The following is a 27047-nucleotide window of genomic DNA, read 5'->3' on the forward strand; positions in this document are numbered from 1 at the left end:
GTGATGGCAATGATCCTAGTCCAGAGTCGTGCAAAAACTGTTTTCGTTGTGTCAAGTGCGAAGGCAGCCATCCCTCCTATTCAAGAAGCTACCTAGGCTTTAGCGGCGAAAAATAAATCTTGAGAATTAAAACTGTACAGCAGCTAACGTACAAAGCATTCGAAAACACAAATGGAGTTTCAGAAAAGAGGATCTTGCTCTGAAGCGGTGCGCCGGGGATTGGCATCGCTCAGAGTATCCGTGGGGACCCAAACTTGTGGGCATCAACTCCACAGTCCCCAAACACAAGAAAAGTCTGCGGAGAGTTCGCCTCCGCCGGCTCCCGCCACAATCTCTACGGAGGTTGATGGCGCGCTTTCAGTTTGGGATGGGCTCACTGGGAGCTCAACCCATACTGCCACACTCTATGGAGCTTGACGATGATGACTGCATGTCGCAGAAATCATCGTTAAGACTTCCGAGTACTCTGGATCCGCGAGCTCCTTCCCAAGGGAAGGAGCAAAGAGAAGAACACGGAGGTCGACATAGAGGCAAGTCGAAGGAGAAACAGAGGCTTCCCCCACCAAGGGTCACACCCCCTTAACACACAATGTGCAGCGTCCCTTTACTGTTCCCCATTTCTATTCTAATTATGGGACAGGTATTCCTTCAGTGGAACTGTCGAGGCCTCTACAGTAACATTGATGATGTACACGACCTTTTAGAAAAGTACAGAGCTGTCTGCTTCTGCCTGCAGGAAACATACCTACACGAAGAAGACTTAAACCCTTTCCGTCGACATAATGTTTTCAGGAAGGACCGCACCGACAGCGCGCGTGCATCTATTGGTGTGAATGTAGTCCTTCCACAGTCCATACCTGCAAAATGCTTTCCACTCGTTACAGACTTGGAGGCAGTAGCAGTCGAAGTGTGCCCTTGACAGGACTTTCACAGTATGCTCACTCTACCTTCCCCCATCAGTGGTAATAGAGCAAAGAGATTTCGAAAACTTATGCAATCAACTCCCCCAGCCGTTTGTGATTTTAGGCGACCTAAATGCCCGCAATCCTTTGTGGGGAAGTGCAAAACCAGTTACACGGGGGAAAATGTTGGAAAGGGTCCTCCTTTCGGGGTCAGTCTGCCTTCTGAATACTGGGTTACCTACCTATGTGAAGTCTGCAACACAAAATGTTTCTTCCATAGACATCTCACTGCGCAGCCCATCCATTTTCCAATTTCTTGACTGGACAGTTGAACAGAATCATCGGGGAAGTTATCACTTCCCAGTGGTGTTAAAATATCTTACTCTAGTCGACACTCTGACAACACGCCCTCCCAGATGGAAATTTGAACTAGCCGACTGGAATCAGTTTTCTGAAAAATGTGAGCTTTCTGTGATTCCTGTTGATACGGTAACGATGGAGGAAGCTAGCAATCTTATCAACAACGTCATCCTTGATAAGGCAACACAATTCATTCCCCAGGCTTCTGGTCGTCTCCCAAAGCGACCTAAACCCTGGTGGAATAGAGAATGCGAGGAAACTCGCAAAATTCAAAACCGGGCGTGGGGCACATTTCGGAGGTACCCCACAAAGCAAAATCTCTTACTGTTTAAAAAGTCCAGGTCAAAGGCCAGATGGACGCGAAAACAAGCTAAGCGGCCCTCTTCGCGCAACTTTGTGTTTTATTTTCCCTGTAATATCTCATCCAAAGCAGTGTGGGACAGACTCCTCAAAATCAGAGGGGAACATCTCAGTCGCTCAGTCCCTCTTTTAGACGTCAGTGGCCAGGTATGCCAAAACCTAGAAGAACAGGCCAATATCCTCGGTGAACACGTCGAAAGCATTTCAAGTTTTTCCCACTATACAAGTGAATTTCCTAAAACTAAACAAAGTTCTCAAAAAACAAAAAACTTCCGATACATGATGGCGATGGTTCACTATGGATGGTTCATTCACTATGGTAGAACTTTCACGCTCGTTATTAGCTGCAAAAGCAACTGCTCCTTGCTGAGCCCGGGAACAAGTTACATATTCCGCATGCTTGTCCACCTGTCTGACTTATCCAAAAAAAAAATTACTCAACTTTTTCAACCATGTTTTCATACAGGACACATTACCATCTGCATGGAAAATTGCCACTGTAATACCCCTTCTGAAACCAGGCAAGGAAGCTTCCAATCCAGCCAGTTACCGTCCTATTGCTCTCACGAGCTGCATAGGGGAAACATTTGAGCGAATGGTAAATATCCGACTGATTCATCTCCTAGAAACAAATAATTGTGTATCTGAATTCCAGTGCGGCTTTCGAATGGGGTGTTCCACAATGGATCACCTAATTCGTCTAGAAACAACTATTGGTGAAGCTTTTGTCTGGAGGCAACACTGTTTGTCAGTTTTCTTTTACATGACACCGCATGGCGATACAGTATCTTGCAGGGCCTCTATTCCATCGGTGTAAGGGGTCGCCTTTTTGAATGCATCGCTAATTTCCTTCAGCACAGAACATTTGGAGTTCAACTAGGAACTACTTTATCCCGTACATTTGTGCAGGAGAATGGTGTCCGGCAGGGATACGTTCTTAGCGTCACATTATTATTGGTTAAAATTCTATAGCCAGTATCATTCCACCTTCCATATCATACTCTTTGTATGTGGATGACATCCAAATATCATGTTGTTCGGCAAGCTTGTCAAGATGTGAACGACAGATGCAGCTGTCTATAAATTGAATGGCCAAATGGTCTTCACTGAACGGGTTTAAATTATCTGCTGAGAAAACAGTCTGAGTCCACTTTGTGAGAATGAGCGGAGCATTTCCACCACCCACGCTCAAACTTAGTGGGAAAGATACCGTTGTAAAATCGGACAGCCGATTTCTTGGTGTCATATTCGACTCTACGCTCACCTTCAAGTCGGATATTCAAAACTTGAAGGTGAAGTGAAAAAATGGCTAGGAAGCAAGCGAGGTGGTGACGATGATGCATAATGTAAAACCCCGAGACTAGGGAACACGAAAGGACAGACACAACACGAAATCTCAAACACAGCTGAATATTTTACTTCACATACAAGAAATATATACAAACAGAGGGAGGGAACAACCTGTTGAGGTCAAAATAGGAGGTCAGTTGATGGAGGTCAGTAGGAGGTCAGGTGAAGTGCATCAACTCAATGAATTTAGTGAAAATTCTCTCTCACAGATCCTGGGACCAGGAAACACTCCGCCGTGTGTATACATCTTGCATTCGCTCAAAGATGGAATACGGGTCCCCTCGTCTATGGCTCCGCCCGTCAGTCTGTGTTGAAATCCTTAGATACCATTCATCACCAGGGACTCAGGCTCGTTTTCGGTGCTTTCCGAACCTCACCGGTCGAAAGCCTGTATGTTGAATCTCATGAATGTTCCATAAGAAGACGGCGATTTTACCTCGCAGCATCATATGCACTGAGAATAAGAACCTTTCCGCAACATCCAGCACTCACTTGTGTCACAAGTACACGGTTTAAGCAACTCTTTATAAACAGACCCTCGTTAGTCCCTTCCCTTTTCTATGCGAATTGAGGGGGATGTTCTGGATCACGAATTTTCTTGCTATAACACCCTAGTGCATGGTATAAGGCTCCCACCTTGGGAACCACCTCCAAGATCCGATACTACATTGACAAAGTACAGGAAACTGCTACACCAACACTACAACAGGAATTCGAACACTTGAAATAAAGTTTTGGAAACTATGTTGAACTTTATACTGATGGGTCAAAGTCTATCGCAGGAGTGACTTGTGCCATGATTTCTGGAACACGCACAAGGTCACATCGTATAAAAAAGATAGCTTCTATTTTTACTGCAGAGGTGTATGCCATTATCCTGGCACTGAACTACATTCTTCAAGGTTTCATAAAATCAGCCATCATATACAGTGACCCTGTGAGCTCCATTAATGTCATTTGTAGCAGACAGAAACAAAAGAATTTCCTCGTGCAACGCGCACAATTTTGGCCAGCACTGCACTGAAGAAGGGCTGTTCTGTTATCATGTGCTGGGTGACGAGCCACACTGGTATATTGGGTAATGAATTAGCAGACCAGGCTGCTGCCACTGCAACTTCAAGTGACATTACCCCATTTGAAATCCACATCCAAGATATCAGGTCAGCACTCAAGAAATCACTTTACACTAAATGGCAGAGCTTCTGGGATGCGCAGACATGCAACAAACTCCACTTAATCAAACCTCACATTCAAAGTTATGGAGGGCCACCGGCCTCCTTCACGAACTGTAGGGATTTCCTTCCCTCGTCATCCTTTCATGTGAACCTTTTTGGAATGGGGTAGGGTCCTGCACTCAACGCAGGGAAACACCCCACATCATCATCATAATCATCCATTCATCTATGTTGTTGTAGTTGTATAGAGAGTACCTGGAAAATCGTCTGTGTAGTCTGTTACAATCAAGATTACGGATAGGTCATACATTCATTACACACAAGTTTTTACTTCACGGAGGAAAGCCGCCTCAATGCACGCATTGTGGTGAGCTTCTTTCTGTTCTGCACATACTTGTCACATGTCCACATAACGAAACCCTTCGTCAACATCATTTTAAGGAGTTGTTTACATATGTTTCTTACCTCCTCATCCAGCGCTTTTATTCGGTGATGAGGCTATCAACCCTTTTAGTAGAGTTTTCAATTTCTTACAAGACATTGGAATTGTGAATCTTTTGTAGATTTAGGCTTGCATTTTATTAGTTGTCTCTCACCTTTTTAAACATCGTACATATTTTTAACTAGTCACATTTTAATCACACCCCTGGCGCATTATGCCCTGTGTTGTCGATGCGCCATTAAAACTCCAATCATCATCATCAACGCAAAATTTATATTTTCTGGGTAAATAGAGTACGATATGATTAGATGGACATCTTTCATTGATTACTAAGGCTTACACCGTAAGGCGAAGATAACGAGTAATCGTAACAAATATGTAAACTCCTTTATGTCAAGTGCAGCAATTTATTTCATGCACCGTGTTCTACTCGTGTGGTTTCCTTCTTAGCATGCGAACTCGCAGGACTGGTCGCCAAGTTTTTTCTTCAGTTCGGAGTTAAGTCTGTCGACCAATTCATCAGCATGGGGTTCGCATTCTCCCTCCATGTAAAGCCGGATGCACGTCTCCATTGCGTCTCGCACACTGTGGACAAAGACAATATGTAAGAGCTCATCATTTTAACCGACATATTTGCAAGGTGCCGTGGGTGTTTCTTACTGCAAATAAAATTAAATTTCAACAGTACTTCAACACTACTTCCTCAATGTTCACAAAAATTATTTTAATAATGCGTTCTCTCTTTGTCCATCTCATGTCAACAGGAACCTGTCAGCGTACGATGCACAACGAGATTTCGCTCACTTTTGTCGTAGATCGTACGTAAACAACCCTAGCGTTATGGAGGTTGCGAAGACATGTTCCGCGTTTACTCTGCTAGATTTTAGTTTTGCATAGGTCACCAAAATCGAAGAAGTAAGTTGCTTGTTGCAAACTTCCTATAGCCACGTACTTCGAGTGCTTCATCAACATTTTAATAATTTGTTATTACAAAGCTGCTTTGAACACATAAAGAGTATGTCCATCTCAATAATAATACCTCGGATCGTCGTACCATAGAATGGGGGCAGCTCAGGTATGTGTTCAAGGCGCAATCTCTTCATGGTATGCACTAGCGATATAATGAACATCCCCCACATACCACGCATAATGGTGTACTTAATTTACACTTGTGCATTTTCCCAGTACAAACGTTTGAAATCGCATGAAGAATATGGCCATTAATAATTATGTCAATTACAGCTGCTACAACTATTTTTACGACAACAATAAACAAAAAACAGGAACATCATCGTTAAATTAAAAACGCAACCAGTAATGAAAACACCACATAAAAGTTCTTAGGACTGTGATTTCGCAACCATCCGTTAGGGAACCAGCTTGAGAACCAAATACCATCGGATCTATCAGGAACCACTGGAAGGCTATTCAGGAACACTTATCTCATTACCTTGTTGTGTAAAGCTCGAAACTGTATATAACTGCATTATAGCATATAAACAAACTTACTTTCATTAAAAGGAGAGCGGTATGCTTACTAGAAAATGTGCAATTTCACTGATCAAAAAATATAAAATAATAGATCTTGTGCCTAGTTTCCATTATAAATTCCCGCTTCATTTAAGGACGGTCTCAGATCTTGCTTGAAGAATTAGATGATGTTGGCTGATATCGCTATATGACGAAGCTGTTTGTTTAATGTCGCTATGTTCATTCGTTGCCCAGAAAAAAATACTGAGCGTACAGTTAGGTGGAATTTGCTTTTATCGCGTCTTTCCTTTTTCCGAAGTTTGGCCACTCCTGGTGGAGAAGAGACGCCTAGAAGAAATCGTGATGATTGTCTTCTTGTTTTCAACATGGAGGACAGTGGACAGAGGTGAACTAAAATGATCGACGAAATCCCACCTGTATGTAAAAAATGGCAAACTTGGTCGGACGTTCGCTCTACTGTTGTATTAAGGTACGTTCTGAGTAGCGTCTGTTGAAAGTTTCCCATGAGCAATGTATCATTTTCGTGAAATGTGCTTTCCGGTAATGTAAGTTTGGTATTGTTATGTGCAGTGTGTCATACACTGCTGCCGCGCAAAAATGTGAAACATCAGGAAGTATAAATTATACCTTCGAACCAATTTCGAAAAGACACATTATGTCGCGTCTTGATATTCTTTTCGTTACCGCCTAAAGGGTGTGATTGCAAAATATGCAAAAAAAATAAAAATGCTATAAAAGTGCTATAATATTATGTCACTACTCAAATTCTGAAGTGATCCCAGCAGTATGATTTTCATTATCTGGTCGTATACCGCCACATATTGCGAGGCAAGTGAAAAATATGAGTATGTATATATCGAGATCATGTGCATACCAGCATGTTGCGTAAACGTAAGTAGGGTTCGATAAATCCTCTTCCCCAAAGGCGTCTTGGAGCTCAGGATCGTCTTTCGCACTCAACGTACATCCCGAAACCACAAGGAGCTGCGTCTCTTCCGGGCATTCGGAGAAGGCAACCGCTGCAAATAACAAAATAAATAAATAAATAAATAAATAATATGAACGAGTGTACTTATGACCACAGCGGTGATGAAATCACTGTCCTAATAAAAATTTCCTCACGCCTATGGTGTTGAGCATTGTAGTGGGAAGTGGCACAATGCATAAAATAATATCGCAAAACACAAAATATGGCCGTATACATATGTGGCCTATTATCTAGTATCCGCAAATGATTTAACAAAAGTAACACATTTCACAGAATACCGGGGCCGTAGCACTGAGCAGCGTGCGCGTTACGTTCGCGTGTTTCGAAGTCGATTTAGCGAATGAAATGCATAGTTTAGCGACGGCTAAGCTTAAGAGGGTGGGCACGCTGGTGCAACGCAAAACGAAGTGACGTTCATTAGTTTGTGTTCGCGCCAAACTATATACGCACGGGATATAGTGCTGTAATGAGACCAAGGTGAGTTCAAGTTTGCTGGCTACAATAGTTCGTAATATATAGTTGTCGATGCGCAAAAAAAAACCTAATCATCATCATCACTTCGTAATATAAAACATTCGATATAGTCAAATTGTTGGGTGTATGGGAACCCAGGAAGAGAGATGGAGCATTCTCAGCACTTGCCAACTTAATAGCGAGCTGTGAGTGTGTCAACATACCGACTGTGTATTTTAGGACCGCGTTCTCGGCATGTGTCGTCGAGTTTGTCGTTCCTGTTAGAGCTTCTCGAAATTCCTTTCACTTCTAGGGGGTACAGCTACGCATGTGCACATACAGTTCGGTGACCGGGTGGGCTGATGTTTTTCTCTTTTCATCTTTCTTTTTCCTTTCTGTAGGGTTAATCTATTTAGGGGTCCTTTATGAGAGTAGCAGAATTCGTCAGGTGACGAAATCAATTTCTTCCTTTTTTTTTATCAAACTAAACTAAACTCAGTACCCCCGCGTATGGTAGGCAGTCCCAGCATTAGACTGCGCCGATTCGGATTATGAACGTCTGGGATTTTGAACATGTGGATTCTTAACTGTGGTATACCAGGATACCATGGTCAGCGAACGTTAGCACAGTGTGCAGGACCCTACAGGGTAGGGATATTTATGATTGCCCGCAACTTTTCAGAAGTTCCTTATCACACTCAGCAATGGCTACCATCGCGTCCAGTGCTACAAGCAAAAACTCTTTTTGTGAGTGTGTCTAAATTAATACATATATGTTCTTTGGAGTGGTGAAGCTTCGTTCGTGTAGCGATATTGCGTACTACTACCCTCCGGATTGCATCGTATGTAGCTGCTTCTTGTCGTATAGACATTTGCGGCTGGATGTTCTCAGTGGAACCATGAACATTGAAAGTTATCCTCAAATTCTACACAACATGACGGCGGTGGCGGCAAAAACCGGCTTGCCGCTTTTGGCCTCACTTATGTTTTTTTTTTTATTATTACTTTTTTGACACATGCTTTAAACAACATAACTGCATAATCCATACGGATCATAGCCCAAGGCTAGTACGATCCGGTGTGGGCAATGCCATGACTGTAGCCAGGATGAGATGAGACGATGTGATAACAGATGTTACAATGATGACGGACCAACGTTAAGGTCTAGGGTGGTCACTCCCAAAATTGATGAGAAGTCCGAGCAGTACTCATAAACTTTGAGCGAGGCCAGACTCCTGAAGGAAGCCGACGAGGTGCAAATTTTGGAGAGTCTTTCCGTGAAAGAGTCTCTGGGACGTTGGACATCATCCACCGTACAATGCATGCAATGGCCAAGGTTTTTCTCCCGCACCGTAGCATACGCACAGCGATGAAGCAGGATGTGTGACAGTGTTGATTTAGTGACAATATATGCAATTTGCGTTGTCCAGAAAGCCAATCTTGAATAATTGTGATTTAGTGAAAGCTCTTCTTGTTCGCAACCTGAAGAGAGATGCAACATGACAATGACCACGCACGTCGGGAAGAGCTGCACCAGCAGGCAGCGTTCAGTGCAACAAAGCTCCCGTCATTGAGGATTAGTTCGGTAATGTGGGTGCACGATATTCGTCCAAAGCGCTGACCACACTCCAATCTACTGCCTTGTGGATGAACGGCCAAGGGAAATCAACCCGGGAACCAAAACGAGGCTTACCGCTGCTTTGCCAAAGAACTGGAGCAGTCATTTGAGAATGGAGCGGACACAAGCCGATGCTTGGGAAGCGGAACGTTCCCAAGCTTCTTATTGTGGTGACAAGCTCTCCGGTTACCTGAGTTCCGGAGGCATGCCTGCGTACCGTATGTGTATGGAAGCGACGCAAATATATGTGCAGTATAATGAGCTTACAACGAATAAATGTGTGTATATGCAGACATGTGATCAATCACATTTATATGGTGCAAGAAATATTTGTACCGGTCCTCTGTTCGTGCAGGTGGGAATATTAAGCGGAAACCGTTCTAGAAGACTTGTGCAAAGCATCCAGAAATCGAAGTTACGGGAGAGATGCGCGATACATATGTGAAATGTCCAACTGCTACATTATCCCAGTGAAACGCGTAGGAATAGCGACCCCCCCCACACACACACACACACACGTCGCGCAGGAATCCAGATGATTCTACTTACTGATTACCTGTTGCTCACATAGCGCTTAGCAAAAAATCAAAGTAAGTTTTAATTAAACACGATCCCCAGTGAGCGCGTTTCAATTGAAAGCGACAAGACTGTAAGAAGATGCTTCGCGGTCGTAATGGCTGCTTCAACGTATCACCATTTCCTAACGTTCTGCTTTCTCAAACAAGAAGAACTCGATAATCCTTTAACCGGGATAACTACGTTGTCGATTCATTTGCTCTAGGAATGTTTTACTTACATAGTAGAGTGGCAAGAACGAAGACAGCCACGCACTTCATCTTCATGGGATGCTGTGAGAAGCACAAAAACACCAATAGCGTCAGTTGTCTTCTCATACTTGTGCGTCAATTATCGAGAGGAAGACAACTCCCAAATCTGAATAGATTGCACTGAGTACATCGTAAAATTGCAATAGCCTTAAGAGCAATAGATAGAATAATATAACGTGTACATCTGCTCTGGCTTATTCCTCAACCCAGCAAACGCTACAGAGAGTCATCCAAAATATTTTCAGTCTAAGTCAACTGAAGAAAGTATATGCGTCAATTTGCCAGACAGCACAAAATGTTTTGATGCATGCAGCTTGTTTTTTTAGAAAAAAAGAACATACACAACCACACTCGCCCTCGTTCACTCTCGGCTCGCCCCCTGGGGAGAACAAGAAGAAGAGGGATGACACATGACGTCATAGCGTCTGTGCAGTCAGTCGATGTCAGCGCCTGTTTCTATCTTTTTGTGCATGACGGCTTTCTTCGGTTGTAGTCGTTAAACCTGTTCTCTCGAGGGGATTAGAAATTGAAAGTGTCACCGTGGGCATGGAGGACTTCATCGTCCCGATGTAGCTTCCCTCTGGCCAAGGGTTCTTCATAGCTTGAACAGCTGACTTGCGGACGATACTCTAAACTAATCAGTGAGCGCGGACACTGCTGCGTCAGCGCAAGGTCACAGCCTGGTACTGCTCTCTACTACAGACCTGCACGGACACGGGCCCCCCACCCAGCCCGCGGGCCGGACCGGGATTATTTTTGGGCTCCGGACCAGGCCTAAAAAAATACCCCAACGTTGCCGGTCCGGCCGGTCCCGGGCCAACAAGAGACGTCAGAACTGCGAGGTGGGCCGAGCTCGGGCCGACAAAAATGTTTCCGAGATGCAGGTTCGGCCGAATCACGCAGCTATTTCGACACAATTGAGGACTATTAGTTCATATCATCACGTGCTTGCGTCATTCCTGTGCATATATTTGCAAAAACATTCAAGAGACACTGCATCGTACATACGGTTCGTCCCCCCATAACATTGTCAAAGCAACTTCACACTGCACGTAACTTCTCACGTAACAACAACTGACTTTTGACTTTGGAGGGCGGGGAGGTTCATCGCCAGAGGCGATACTCTACCCCATTGCTGGTGGGGATGCGGGGAATAAAATAACTAGCCCCTTCACAATAACGATCGAAGTCCGATGGTGTCCAGAAATGTCATAAGAGCTTTGAGCGCAGATCCTTGCTGGGCTGGATTGGGCCAGGGACCAAGCAATTTCGATAGGGAGAAGGGACGAGAGTCCAGCTGACGAAGAGACTCGGAGAGTGTGGTTCGGGAAGGTTGCTAGTGGGGGCAATGAAGAAGAATGTGCTCCAGATCCTCAAGAGCACCACAGTGGCAGTAGGTGGGAGAGTCAACTTGTCTCAAGCGGTAACGCCACTGAGCTGTAAAGGCCACATCGAGGCGCATTCGGTGGATTAATGCAGCATCTTGACGAGAGGTGTTTCGTGGCATGCGGAAAGCGAGCGTTGGATCAACTGTGCTCAGCATAGAGGGGGGGGGGGAGAATGTTGGTTGTCGATTGGCGGGAAACCAGGGGTGTCACGAGGCGTCGCAGAATGGAACACCGGTCTCCTCTCAGTAGAACAATACTGCTCCGTTTCCGATACGAGAGTGCTGCTTCTGCGGCGCTGTCGCCTCGTTCCCCACGACACTACAATGGGCTGGAACCCACTGGAGAACTAGCCTGTGCCCTGCTGCGTAGCTAATGTGGTAAGCCATTAACACATCTGTGACTAGGGGTGCGGGCCTCGTATGACGGAATTTTCAATAGCTTGAAGTGCAGATTTGGTGTCTGTGAAGACTGCCCATTCCCGCGGTGTAAAATCAGCGATGTGTTGTAGAAAGAAAAGGATGGCATAGAGTTCCGCAGCTGTGGAGCAGGTTGGATGTGAAAGGCGTCGTCCGTGCACTACGCCTTCGGATGGTATGACGAATGCTGAGGCGGACTTGTTGTTTCGGGATGCGCCATCGCTATATGCTGCCGTAAACGTAGAAAACTTCTCGTCTTCCAGAGCATGAAAATGGGCTCGGAGGACTTGAGGGGGGACCTGATCTCTTCTTTCCAGAAGGTTTGGAAGGCTTACAAAAGTCGGCGGTACCGGCAGAGACCAGGGGGCTTCCTGCGGTATAATGTCCTTAGCTATGAAGCCAGTGAGAGTCTGGCGTGTCCTCTGCGCTACTCGATAGAAGTCGCTTTCAGGGCGGTACCGAATTTTCCTGAGGAGCGGGTGACGGGGAATGTGAACACGCAAACGTAGGAAGTGCCGCCCTTATGAAAAAAGTTTTCCAGATTGTATACAAACGGTATACAAAATCCTGGGTTGGGTGGATTAAAGGTATATACATATTGTATACAGCTCCAATCCAGTTTCTTCTAAGAAATGGGCGCGGGAGTAGTTACAAATTAGGTAGCCAAAATGTATACAAACTGGAAAGGAAATTGTATAGAACTTGTATACATATTAGTTACAAATTCTAAACTGGCTGTATACAGTAAGATGTATACACATATAGAGCATTTATCTGGCTTCAGTGTGGTTCCTTTCAATAATTGGTGATAAAAAAACTGGATAGCAAATTTGAATAGAAGCTGGAAACGATATTTTATAGAAACTAGAAACAATATTAGGTAGGAATTTGAGAGCATATTACAAGTCGTATAGAATATGAATAGAATCTCGCTTCATTTTCGATGCAGCTTCGACAACTGGTTGACTACGCATTGTTTGCAGTGGAGTGCAGTTGTAGCTTCCTCAGTTTCGCCACGAAAACCACCTCCCCCTTTGACCACGTCATCACCCGTAACGAATCACGACAAAGTAGCCGGAGAACGGCGCCAAAAAGCGCGCGCTGGCTGATCGAACTGCGCATGTGCGCTGCGTGCCCTCTCCACACCCTCTCACTCGAATTCTCTCCCCCCCCCCCCCCCACTGTTCCGAGCGCTTCGCCAGACCATCTGCTAATATTATCGGGAAGCAGAAAATGAAAATCCAGAAGACGATGGAATTCACATGTACACATTTATTGACACGGTAAACATATAAACAAGAAGCAACATTTGAATGCAAGTAAATCTACACGATTATTACAGAATACTGCAGAATAAATAACGGAAAAATAGTGCTAAGCAACAGAAAGCGTGACTATCATATTATACAATCCTCAAGGGAACCTATTCGGTTTGGAGAAAGTACATATTATTATACACATATATATATCACGTGATGAGCCGCAGAAGCCATCCGCTTCATCCCAGCACAACTGTCGAATTTTCTGGTGACAGGGGCCACATGCTCGCGGATCGTAGGGCCACGAACAGCTGTCGGTGTCTGAATGAAAAAAAAAGGAACCTGTTAATGATACGGTAAACCCGAGCACAAGCAACGTTAATTGGCTGAATACGCTCTGTAAGACATGCTATCGTTACGCGCATGACGTCGGCTAATGACAAAATTTGAGGAGCCCTGCGTACGAAATGCACGCTGTTTTCCTTTTCATGCACACCAGTGTATTAAACATCAGACACATTCAAATAGCGGAACAAAACGCAACAAGTAACGCCACGCAGAATCATCAACCAGATCATGACTGATAACCGGCAGAAAGTGATGTAATACGGGACAAGGCGTACCTCCATGCACACCGTTAGGCGACAGTATTAAACGTCTGATCACTGACATCCATCATACGTTGGTCTGCTTACCTTTCATTCAGGCGTTCGTCCATGGCTCGAACATCTTCGAAATCCACGAAACGAAATCACCGACTGCTCACATACGTAGTAGACGCCAGCTACACAACGGTCAGACGGATCGGCGCCTCGGAGAAACGCGAGCGAATTCACCGGTTAAATGAGCCTCAGCCAATCATGATCGAGAAAGGTCACGTGGGAGACCGGAGCCAATGGAAAGTAAATAGCCGGAATTTGGCGGGAAATGCCAGCGGCGACACTATTTTCGCGGCGGCGAAACCCGCTCATTGTGCCCCTCTGTTGTTTGCGCCGCCTAGGCGATGGCAGTAGCTCGAAAATCTTCTTTTGTATTTCAAAAACCAGGAACTTTCCATTTATTTTACCGCCACATCCCACCCACTGCGTGCCATCCCACTCCAAACCACACAAAAAAAAGAGAGAAAAAAGACTAAAGAAAAACTTAAGAAATACGTAAAATACACAAAAGGAAGAGGGAAACACTTGCACACGCACGAGCCTATATACAGGGTGTCCCAGAAAACGTGTCATTGAATTATAATAAAAAAACTACGCCACCTAGAATCATGCGGTCAACAGCATTTGTTCTTATTAGGTTTTTGCCACCTCCTAATGTGAATGTCATGTACTCAAAGTTTAATTATGTAAATATTTGCGAACTGAACTCGGAAATTTGCCAAGTAACGGTCACTTTTTTACCCCACCAATATGAAGAGAGTGCCGAATTCACTCAAATTCATGATAATTCACAGTAATATTCACGAGCTATCCCATCGGAAAAAATAGCCGAATATCATGCTTTTCGGAGCACCGGACCATAGCGCGCGATGACTTTTTGAGCGCAATCGCTCGCAGTGCGACGAAAGGAGGTTCCGAAGCCAGCCCACAGAGTGATAGTAGAAAAAGTAACAGTTCCTAAAATTGGGAGAGGGAAAGCATTATTCCAGCGAAAGTCGGGCGTGATAAGCCGTGCCTGTTTTATCTCTTTCTGCGATATCGGGGAGGGCTGGGTTTCCAACCTCCTTTCGTCGGACTGACAAAGATTGCGCTGAAAAATTCACGGTGCGCTATTCTGTGCGACCTCCGTAGAGCATGATGTTCGGCTATTTTTTCCGATGGGATAGCTCCTGAATATAGCTGTCAATTATCATTAATTTGACTAAATTAGACACGCTCTTCACATTGGTGGGGTAAAAAAGTGGCCTTTACTAAGCAAATTTCCGACTTAAGCTCGCAAAAATTTACATAATTAAACTTACTTTACACGACATTCACATGAGGAGGTGGCAAAAACCCAGTAAGAACAAATGCCATTGACCGCATGACTCTAGGTGGTGTAGTTTTTTTATTATAATTCAATGACACGTTTTCTGGGACACCCTGTATATGTATTGGCATCATCGTGGCATGACGTGTTTGCAGAGGAACAAATACTGGAAGAACACCCAACGAAATGGCTAGGCCACATGTGGAGCCGTCTTAGCTCGAGATGCAACCACACGGGTGAGGAGAGCACGCATAGATTGTTATTTCGGTAGCGAATAACAGTCACTAAAAATATTTCCTCCAACTCGTTAATATATTACTGCATTAAGGACTGTGTTTATTACTCAAATTACTCGAACTAACCCAGCACAATCTCCACACCAAATTAATGTGGTGCTGCACGTTACTCATGCATGGAGCCAGCCCCGTACTATACGATTAGCTACTGCTATCAGTGAGTTACACTTGGTTTAAACGATGGTATAGACAGTTGAAATAGGTACAAAAATGGTACTTCCGCCCTGGTTTACCTTTTTTATACATACGCTTTTTATACCTTTTCCTCTGACAGTGTAGAAGCAGCAGTTCGTCAAGTGCAACATTAAAAAGTACTAAACGGTAAATGTTCACGTTGCCTGAAGTGATAAGTCACAATATTGCTATTAGCATTTCTATCCATATTCATACATGCACATGTCACATGTATTAGTTGTTCTTCAAATGTACAACAAAAAACAAGTAACAGATGTCCGTAAATAAGATCTTTCGGGGCAGCTAGTATTAGCTCTATAGAGACTGTTTAGAGAATGTATACATTCTAGAGTCTGAAGTCTGTACAGAAACTGTGTAGAGTTTATCAGTTAAAAATCCTATGCATACCCTATCTATTTCCTATGCACAAGATTGACACGTACTAGACACGATAGATAGATTCTCTATAGGTCCTGTATAGAAACTAGAAAATTATTTTCATAAGGGTTCGTCGGACTGACAAAGATTGAGTTGAAAAATTCATCCTGCGCTATTCTGTGGGAGCTCCATAGAGCGTAATGTTCGGTAATTTTTTCCGACGGTATAGCTCCTGAATTATCAATTATCGTTAATTTGAGTACATTAGACACGCTCTTCACATTGGTGGGGTGAAAAAGTGACCTTCACTTGAAAATTTCTGACTTAAGCTCGCAAAAATTTACATAATTAAACTTACGTTACAAAAATCGATATTGAGTTTCTTGTATGATCTTGATGAGTTTGTAATGAGTCAACAGAAACTCATCAGAAACTCAACGTCTAATGTGATTCCACATTACGTTCCTATCAGGAACTCCATTGAGTTTTGACATTAATTTTTCTCATGAAAAATTTCCATATTTTTTCTGCAGAGTTTTTAATGTATGAAATCATCAGGACATACCACTCGTGCTGTTCAAGACAAATATGCTTGAACTGACAGTTGATATGTTTTTATACTAATAACGGTGCAGTGCGGTGACATTTACCATGTCTCAAACCAGCCGCAGATACCAGGAGGGGGACGGGCGATAACGTAGTTTTATACATGGGATTTTCCTCTGTCCCCTCTCCCACTCCGCGCTCCGACAAAGAAACCGCCCCACATCCCCTTCAAAAAAAAATAAATAAAAAATAAAATAAAAATAAAAAACAAATAAGTAAAATAAAATAAATAATAATAGTAATAAATAAATAAGAGAGAGGGAGATAAAGCCAGTCTCTGGGTCCGACCTTGGCTAGTGCTACTGTGCTACTAAAACTTACAAGAACAGTCTATAAGAAAGAAGCTGCGCTCACGTACGGGGTATAGCTGCAAGACGTCTTAGTCTTCTGTTCATAACTGAGTACACGAGCTGCGCGCGCCATACGCATTTAGATCTAGCAGATAGCAACCCTTGTTTGATGCAGAATTCACTGCCTGCTGTAAAAAAAAAAGAAACAGAAAGAAAAAAAGGCCTCCACAGTGCTCCGGCTGGCACTGACCCCCTCGGGTAATCCGACAATATACTACAGCCGACTAAGTCACAAGTCTCGTGAGGAGTAGAAAAATCGCGGGAAAGTAAGTCTTCGCTCCTCAGAGACATTACATTCCTATCAAGAACTCCATGGAGTTTTGACATTAACTTTTCATATGAGAAATCTCTATAGTTTTTCCACAGAGTTTTTAATGTAGGAAATCATCAGGATATACCATTTGTTATGTTAAGGGCACATACTGGCTGCTGACATGTTTCTGTAATTTAAGGTAGATAATCTCAAGACTCTGCGATCAGCCAATACATAGTTATGGGTATTGTTGTGTGGCATCATAACTCATTTTAATGTGGCAAGTTAACACTCCTTCCTCATACGAATGCGTTTCTTCACTGTATTGTATAAAGGGGGAGGGATGATGGCTTCTTAACACTACACACTATTCAGCATGAGAGCTGATAAATGTACATCACACATGTCAATGTGATGATAGGGTCTATGTGTATGAATTTCAGAAAAAGAGCATTTACAAAAGAAAATTCAAATATTATTCAAATCAGCAGAAGGAAAGTATACGTCTAATTGTGTGGCACCTTGAGTTACTTTTACGTGGCAAATTAACACTTCTAAATCATAATGTGTGTCTTCGGTGCGCTGTACAAAGGGGGAGGGATGGTGGCTTGTTAATGACACACTATTCGTAATCAGGGCTGATAATCTTGCGTCAAACAGAAGGTTGTGTATATGAGCGTCAGAAATGAACCATTTATGGAAACAAAATGCAAATCTTATTGAAATCAGCAGAACAAACACTTAGTACAGAATATCAGATATGGCAAAATGACTATAAAAAGTGTGCAACTGGTAGTTTTAACCTATAGTACAAGCTAAACAATGGGAATCCTCCTAACTTCTAAGCAACTCAGGTCTGACATTTTTGTCAGAGAAAAGTAATGAAAGAGCACTGTTACGAGGGAACCAAAAGAAATGCTCAACAGCTCTAATCTTACTAAAACAAGGCTTTCGTGTGGGAAGTGTTGCCTCTAGGAAGCATTTATGAGTGGAAGTTCTCGAGCATGTTGTGCTGTGATGGAACTCTACACACGCAGCATGAGAGGATGTGACAATGAAGGAAGCATGGCCATATTAAAATAGCTCACTATAAAATCTGTCACACAAAATGACACATTTAAACCGGTGCCTGGAAAGCTAAACAGATTCCAAAACATGCTGCTCTGGGATAACAGTCAAGATGGTCCTTTCTGCACAACAAAGTACAATGCACTTTTTCACTTCAGATGCCCTCACAACAACATATTCATCTGTTTCGCAGACAGTTGCAAATCCAGTGGAATTTTGATCTATGCTAGGCAAAAATATGTTCAGGACACGGAACTTCTTCATTCTGAAATGCACTGTGGGTTTCGCTGTGTGACATGCTTCGGTGTCCATCTTAGTTATGTCCATTACCCTTCCAAAAACTCCTCCATTGGTACGCACGTAAGAGTTCTTTCTCCTAGACTTGTCGACTGACGCTACACAATATGTGAAGGCGCCAATGGTCGCTTTCTTGTATGCTGTACAAGCTGCCTCTCTCCTGCCTTTACCATACAAAATTACGTCAGCACATTTCGTGGAAGCCTTCCTTAGGTTGTAGCCCTTTAACAGAGACTGAACAAAAATCATTAGCTCATTAGGCCACGGCATGGATGCCATTACAATTTGTGGCAGACTTTGCAATATGCAGAATTTTTCCACAATTTGCAAATGTGCGTGCCTTGTACCGTTCACAAACCGGACAAGCTTCCCATTGATGGACTCAAATGGATAGGCTGAATATCCCCACAGTGGACCCCACTCCTTCACATGGTCCACCATGTGAAGAAGCAGGTGAGCGTTGTAGCTCATGCTTTCTGCACCATACAGATTCTCGTACTCCTCCAGAAATTCTTCCATTGCCTGCTTTACATATCCCATTCTATCCATAGGTATACTGGACTGAAGACAAAAGTGCATGATTTGTACAAACTTGGTCCAATTATCATAGTAAGCCTTTGGAAGAATATCCTTAAGGACAACTGGAGAGTACAACAGCAACCAATCTCTCCACTCTGAAGCCTTCCAAAATTTCATGTCTGCCAGTGACCGCGGCAGTCTGCTCATTTCCCAAATTGGCGTGAGCTGCCTGAGTCGGCGGTCTATTTGTGGAAGACAGTACCCAATGCTGTAACGGTGCCGCCTCTTGTGGCTGAACCATAAAGACGCTGTGGCTCTCACAAACCCGTTGCACACGGCATGCATATAGTCTACTACAAAGGCTACTGAACTACCTGAACACGGCAATTATAGCAATTATAGACAGATTGCATTCCCATTGCCGTGGTGCTCCCACAAAGTTTGCGCGGAGCCTCCTGAGGAACCTCTTCACGGTAGAAGAGCTGCGGGGCAAGTCTCTCTTTGGGAAGGGGTCAAATGCCAATAGAGCGGGGCCTGCCAAGGAGGCACTTGACCCAGTGCGTGTTAACGCATTAATTGGTGAGTCTTGATAGCTGACGTTTCTCATTCATGTTGTTACTAAGTGTCAGGATGGTCAGTGGCGACACAGTTGTACTTTTGCTGCTGTTACACCGCAGTAACGGCGGACCCATTAGTGTTATGACTAGTGGTCACATGCTAAACAACATTGCCACTTCCTCCATCAGTTTCGATCCCTCTTCTGTGTTTTGCGCTGCCTTCCTTTTGCCACAAGAGCTGCATATAGTAGGCAGAAGATGAACTGAAAATTTAAAATTATGAGTGGTCACACTGTGCCAGGGCCAAAATCGCAAAGGCTCTATTATTAGCAGAGCTGGGCCCGATACTTCAAAACAGTATCTTCGATACCGATACTCGATACCCTCAAAAACTATTTCCGATACAAGATACAGAACCGAAATTGATCTTCGATACAGATACTCGATACTGTATCGTCGATATTTCGATACATCACTGAAATCCAGAATATAATAAAGCTGGTGTTATGATTAGCGAAGTTTACGTAACTGAAATCCCAATATAATAAAGCTGCCAATAATAAAGCTGCCAAAATAAAGTTGGTAATATGATTAGGTCTCCATCAGACGACGTGACAGTAAAATATTTTCCATCAAAGATGGCACACCGCAGTTCGGCAGCCATAGCTGATACTTGATTTTCTTTGTTGGCCGTTATGAATTGTGACCTGTAGAACAGGTTACAGTGCTCAAGCTAAGCTGTGCTAAGTGCTCAAGCGCATTCCTGAGCACGGCCCAGGGCCTCCTCTCGCGGCTACCTTCACGATGGAGCGCGCTCGCGGACGTAAGCTTCATAAGTCCCACACAGCCTCAATATGTATGTCTTAATTTTTTTAGTATCGTTAAAATACACGATACACTAAAATTGTATTTTCGATACTCCGATACTCTCATTTTTGGCATGCGATATATAATAACGATACACAAAATGTATCGAAAGATAGTATCGAAGATACATGTTCCTTCCAAACTGCCCATGACTGATTGTTAGTAAGAACGACATGCATGAAGTGGCCTGATAACGCAATACAGTTATACTTGTTTGCGCTTGCCATAGTCAATACATTCCGATAGGCTTTCCTTAAGAAGTCAGGTGACTGCATCTGTTTTCGACTTTAGGGTGTGCCACCGGGTTATGCTAAGCTGGTGACAGTTCATCAATGCCTTATAGTGTGTTAACACTCTAATCGCATTGATTTATGTAGTTAATACGACGCTTTTATTCACTGCATGCTCAGGGGTCTTGCACATGAGAAAACAAACAGAAAATTTTTCGACTCTAATTGTTTAAATCAAGGTATATAATTTCATGCGAAATATGCCACAATGTGCAAAACATTCATTTATGTGCACCATAAGCCTAACTATGCAGTTAGGCTCAGACAGGGCAGTTAGCTGCTTTGGCCACAGGGAGAAAACATTGTGACTGTCCCTTATCTTACACAACCTTCCATTTTGGAGGGTTGTCTCGAAGCTGAGTAGTGGTTAAGTGAGAGAGATAACACATTGGTGTGGCACTCTACACCATGAATTTGTGAGATGAAAACCATCACTTACTCAAAAAATGCCCTAGGGTTGGTGTTTGTGTGTGTGTGTGTGAAATGACTTTTGAGAAAGATCCCCTTTTCTGTGGCACATGTGCCAAAAGTGGTTTGAGTGGGAGACAAAGTTTGGATCCTTCATTAACGAGTTCATGCAAATCAGCGACTGAGTGGTGAGCTCATGTTGACAAAAGGTGTAGCAGTCAGCATAGCAGGTCAATAGTAGCAGACATTTTCTTAAAAATTATGCAGCCGGTAAATTTTTCTGGAACACCATGCATCAAGATTTATCTGTGTAGAAATAGCAGCTGGAACCTTGGAAGTTTTATCTCTGAGCCATTCATATCAAATTTGTCTGCACATTATGATAGGTCGTGTAGTTGCAAGTGTAGATAGCAGAGTCTGCATCTGTAGTAGCTGCAAAAAGTAGCCTCTGACTCACTACTTATTTCCTACTGACCGTCACTGGCAAATGGTTAGTTGCCTGTCAAATGTGTGTGATTTGTATCTTGCGTGATTCCAAAGTCTCTCTGCTGCACCTGTAACCTCTTAGTATATGTGGACACAGCTGTACAGCCACCTTTTACTATTTCATCACGTAATCTTTGCTTCATCTTTCTTTGTTTTACAGCGTATGTATGCAGCAAGTTTGACACTACTGTCATCCAACTGAAGAATAGTCTTTCTTCAATGGTGTCCAGAGAGGTTCAATAAAAGCTGCTAGACTGTACTGCTTTTTTCATAATTTCCCTACTGCATAGGAACACAACAACTGCGTGGAAACATGCAAGAAACTCATAGGACACACATGAGGGAAGTGCACATCACGTATGGATCAGACGGGTATGCATCAGATACACATCAGAAAAGTATGCATCAGACACTCATCAGGAAAGTATGCATCACAGACGCATCAGAAAAGTATGCATCACAGACGCATCAGAAAAGTACACATCACATACGCATCAGAAACTCGGTGGCCAATTTTAAACAGAAACTAATCAGAAACTCATCACGAAACTCATCAGAAATTCCGATGAGTGTGATGTGAAAAGGCATTGACTTTTCAACAGAAACTCATCAAAATTTTTTGTAAGGGTTACATCGGGAAGTAGCAAAGACCCAGTAAGAACAAATGCCGTTTACTGCATGAGGCTATAGGTCGATTAGTTTTTTTTATATATAATTCGATGGCACGTGCCATCGAATTATAACAAAACAAAAAAAAAAGAAAACTACTACTGTCCTGCATGTTTTGCAGACTTAACAATTCGGACTTCAGCACAGGGAGGAAAACTGCCGTGTATGGCGGTTTTCCTCATGTGCTGAATTGTACAGTTTAAGTGAAGTACAGTTAGTGAAATCGCACAGTTGGTGAAGGAGACTGAAATGACCATGGCCATTTCATGCTGCTTCACTCTTGTGCACGATACGTTGTATCAGATGTTTATAGAGCTTTCTCTTTAGAACGTGAAGAAAAGTTGTTCTGCACGAGGCAGGAGAACACATATCGGGGCAAGCTGGAAGAGTAGAATATTTTTGCTTGTCGTGGTAGACAGATAGCCGCGAAATTGTCCAAATTCTTTGTTCTCGCGTACGTGTATTTTACAAATGCTGAGCCCAGCACTACTGGAACACAAGTATGCAATTTTGGGATTACAGTACGGCCAACTGTACGACCAACAACCCACGATACTCTGGTGCGTATGTACACAACCTCAACCCGTGGCACATCAACAGTGATAAAAACGATTTTGAAGTCTCTGTCAATGTAAGGCGCTTGTGAAAGAATGGTCAATGGCATGGCCCATTAAATAAGAAATGGAGCAGTGAATTCTTTTCTTAGTACTGCATGTGCATACATTGTGATGGGGTTCATAAAGTCATAAAATACTGCGGCTGAATAAATACTGAATAGGAACTAGTTACAAAACGGACAGAAATTTCTGTATAAAATCTGTATAGGGTGTTCTTGTACAGAAATTGATAAGTGCTGGTTACAAAGTGGTTAGGAATTCCTGTATAGAAAATGTATACAGTGCGCTCAATAAATCCTGTATCCAGTTTTAATCTAGTTTCTATCTGCTAGATTGGGACTGAATAGGCTGGATACATCCTGGTTAAGACCTGTATACAAACTAGAAAATCATTTTCATAAGGGCGCGCCGTTTCACGTTCACGTAGAACCTCAATCGAGAGTCCACCAGCTTCAGCCAGTACTTGCTGTGTCTCAGCCATCCTTGGAACTCCGAGGCAGCGACGAAGGCTTCGAGCAAACAGGGACGGAAGGGTATGTAATGATGTTGTTGATATCCTGTGCAGAATAGGAAGGCTGTAAAGCACAGTCGCCCTCACCAACGCCGCGTGAACTGCGAGCAGGGAACGCTGATCACAGCCCCATGCTGAGCCAGAAAGATGTTGAATTGCGGGGAGCCATCGCTGCACTTTGGTTTCAAGGTGTTTAATGTGCCGAGCCCAGCGCAAGTCCGAGTCGATTACCACGCCAAGGAAGTGGTGGAAGCGTACCGGCTCAAGCTTCTTTGCACCAACCCAAAGAGGGAAATTGGCCATAGCTTCGCGCGTGAAAAGGACTTCTCACGTATTTCACAATCAAGTTCGCAAAGCTGAGTGAGAGAGGTAGGGATTGGAAGAAGGAGTTTGTCGACAGCACCCTCTACCTCAAGGAAAACTAGGCCTTTAATTTGGCCTCATGCTGTTGTGGTGTTAAACCGACAGTTCTTGTATGTTTGTGACAGTATTTTCTCTTCTTATAACTTTACTTATAAATTTGTTTGATAAATGCTAGAAACGCGTAAGTCACAGCTTGCAATACTACACTCTTAGAAATGAACTTCACCGCATAGCACGCTCCTAACCAACCATTATCCCGAATGACAACGTTCTCGCCAGTGATTTGTTGAAAACGGGAGGCGGAGCCTATTCTGTGCCGTGCATAATGGACACAAAATAGGCTCCGCCTCCCGTTTTCAGCAAATCAGGGGCGAGAACGTTGTCATTTGGGATGATTGTTGGCTAGGAGCGTGCTATGCGGTGAAGTTCATTTTTAAGAGTGTAGGCCTGGATCTGCTAGCTGAGTCACCGGGCAGAGCCTTGCACAACCCACAGGGCCGGGCAGGTCGGGCTGCATAAAAACATCAAGGACCGCTCCGCGGTTCGAGCAGGAAAAAGTCGACCCGTGCAGGGCTCTACTCTCCACCACCGTTGCGCACGGTCGCTTTTTGTGACGCACTTTAAATTCAATTTCTGCCAGAATTATGACTCTATGGGGCGAATTGCTGTTCATTGCCCATTTTACTGGCCTACTTTACACTTTTATAGAAAGAAAGTAATTTTGTTCGGTGAAGAGTGCACTCTGCCTTTGTAATGTGCGGAAGCATTTAGCTTCCCCTTTTGTACTCTAGAATATTAACGAATGAAACTTCACTGGAACTGACTCGAGGCCACTAAACGCAATCCTTCACGAAAAGTGGGAAATATTCAATATACTAGATATTTGAATAGGTACCCCTGCATCGCAATACATGAGCAGTTTTTGTCCACTGTTGACTGTTGAAAATGAAAGTGGAGGTACAGTCGACCCCCGTTTATCCGGACTTCATTTATCCGGATCCCGCGGTATACGGACAAAAGGCACGGGAACAGATTTTCCTCCATGTATTTTGTTCTCGTTTATCCGGACTTCAGCTTCCGGACTCGGACAAGAATTCCAGGGAACGAAAGTCGAAAATTCTTGTAATCCAGCTTCAGTTATCCGGACTACCGTGAGTAAGAGGAGACGCTGACCCCACTTCGTCACCCTTTTCGCTGTTTTGGGGTTATTCCCGTCACACATCAGGGACCTACATTCCTCCGTAGGGGAGACAACCGTGCACGATGACCCCCTTTTCTATTTGTGTGCGTCACGTTGACCAGTCTAGTCATTTGGAAATATCTCGAGCAACTGTCCGGTTCTAGAGGGGAAAACTCCAACCCGAGGGCCTGCTGCTTACGGCCCGTTGAGCTGCGATTCCTGATGCAGAGACTCACTGCGACTGCCGTAGATGATGCTGCGGTTTCTGACTACGTTGACGTTGATAAGGATGATGACGCTTGTGCAGCTATGACTGACGACGGTGTGATTGCTGCTGTTGTCTCCGATCATGTGCAGCAAGACGGTGCCGATGACGCCAGTGAGAAACAAGGCTCGGACATTGACACTTTGGGACCGCACTGACATTCTTCGAGCAGCGCAACAGCGTGGCTCAACTCTATGCAATTAGCAAAAGTTTGCAGGAATCGAGTGCCTACACTACTATGTAACAGCTGTCATTGACGAGATTTCTGTGTTTTAATTAAACCTTGCTCTGTAGGAGGTCTCTATTCGGTCGTTTCATTTATCCGGATGCCCCGGTATCCGGACGATTTCGCCGGGAACGGCTCCGTCCGGATAAACGGGGGTCGACTGTATTTTGATCAAATTGCAATTAATTATTTTTCGTCTATTATGGCCACCGTATGCGCAGCTAAACGTAATGAGCTCAAAGGGCGATAATCGCCACTTTGACTGCATTTCTGATACAGACTTCTGCGCATGCAGCCAAACAATGTTTGACTTCTAGGAAACCCGTCCTAAGGAGCGGAAGAGTTGAAAGGCACTTACCGGACGTATGACTTTACGATGCCTTTGCCGATACTGGGTTGGTTGGTGTATTATATAGAGCAGTATGTGGGCGTAATAATGCAAGAATGCGTAGCTGATGTTTTATTGGGTACGATTAATTGAAGGTGGCGCGTGACGCTACTTCATTGGCAAGTGAAAATGGGCCAATCCCGTCGGCCTTGCGCAATTATGCATACCACACGGTTAGTCTCTTGCTAATGGAGTGTTCTTGCTTAACCTACGGAGAATTCGTTTCTGGCTGAATTACAAAAGCACAGGATGTATAAAGATGCTGCCCACATTCTTCTTTGCGCATCCTCCAATGTTTAAATATTCCCCGATAGCAAAATTCGACAGCTACTCCTGTTTGCTGATTTAACTTCAATAGTAAAACACGATGGCGCCTCTTTATGCTCCATTACATTTAACGCAATATGTAGTTCACGCACGATACACGATAGAATACTTCATGAGTAATCTTTCTAGAACCTCGTCATAACTGTCACTAGCTCAATCTCATATCATGTCTTCGGTACAGTGATGCATACTAGTAGTTCTTTGAGCCGTTATCAATTATAGGAATATTACCTGTGTCAATATGCGAGAGTGCAGTTTAACTAGAGGATAGTGTAATGTGTTTGTAATTTCGGCAAACTAAGTTGTGGTTGCTATTTATAGCAGCGTACATGCCCATTCCTACCGCTTGTTTTTATACATATGCTACGGATGTCTTACAAGTGAGTGCAGTTATGCCTCGTTAATATGAACAATCTTGTCTCCAATAAAAAGTACCCATAAAGCAAGTCGTCCCTATTGTTGGATATTACAAAAAGCAAAAGAAATTTAATGAGGAAGTAAAGCTGTAATCAGCGTTTGATAACGGGTATAACAGTGTGTAACTCATGCAGAGAAAATCTTGGACAAATATAAATCGGCCATTTCGTTTGAGGAACTGTCGTGTTCGTCACTAAGGATGATCTTGATTGGGTTTGCAGAGCTAGCCTGTTCGAAGTGTCGAGGATTTTGTGTTTTATGTTTGGAGAAATGCCTGGTGCATCGGATTGGTTCTGTGCCGGTGCAACGTGTGCTCCATATCTGTGTTGGGATTAGTAAACCGTGTACGCTTTCTATTCGGAAAACGATGATGTACTGGATGCAGTTTAATGGTATGTGCACGCCAATAAAATTTAGTGTTTCTAGTTCGATGCCCTTGGTGCATTTTCTTCCTTCCTTTTTCGTTTTTCTTTTTTTGTTTCCGAAGCCTGGAGGTCATCTTTCTGTTAGCGAACTCGAGAGGCACAATGTGTATCGC

General features: G+C 43.6%; 1 protein-coding gene across 2 annotated transcripts; it reads right to left on the reverse strand.

Annotated features, from left to right (window-relative positions):
* Positions 1 to 3016: 3016 nt before the first annotated feature.
* Positions 3017 to 25904, reverse strand: LOC135385242 (uncharacterized). Of its 2 annotated transcripts, XR_010420371.1 has the most exons (5): positions 25736 to 25834; positions 9936 to 9987; positions 6955 to 7099; positions 4221 to 5174; positions 3017 to 3360 (listed from the first exon to the last, which is right to left on the reverse strand). XR_010420371.1 is itself a non-coding variant. In XM_064614447.1 (2 exons), the coding sequence occupies exon 2, from the start codon at positions 19281 to 19283 to the stop codon at positions 18192 to 18194; it is 1092 nt and encodes a 363-aa protein (XP_064470517.1). In that variant the 5' UTR covers positions 19284 to 23389; positions 25736 to 25904; the 3' UTR covers positions 16739 to 18191. The 2 variants fall into 2 exon arrangements, 1 of the variants encoding a protein (XP_064470517.1); XM_064614447.1 differs by lacking the exons at positions 3017 to 3360; positions 4221 to 5174; positions 6955 to 7099; positions 9936 to 9987 and adding an exon at positions 16739 to 23389 and having other exon boundaries at positions 25736 to 25904.
* Positions 25905 to 27047: the final 1143 nt, after the last annotated feature.

This window comes from Ornithodoros turicata, chromosome 2 (genome assembly GCF_037126465.1).
Source record: "Ornithodoros turicata isolate Travis chromosome 2, ASM3712646v1, whole genome shotgun sequence".
NCBI lineage: Eukaryota > Metazoa > Arthropoda > Arachnida > Ixodida > Argasidae > Ornithodoros > Ornithodoros turicata.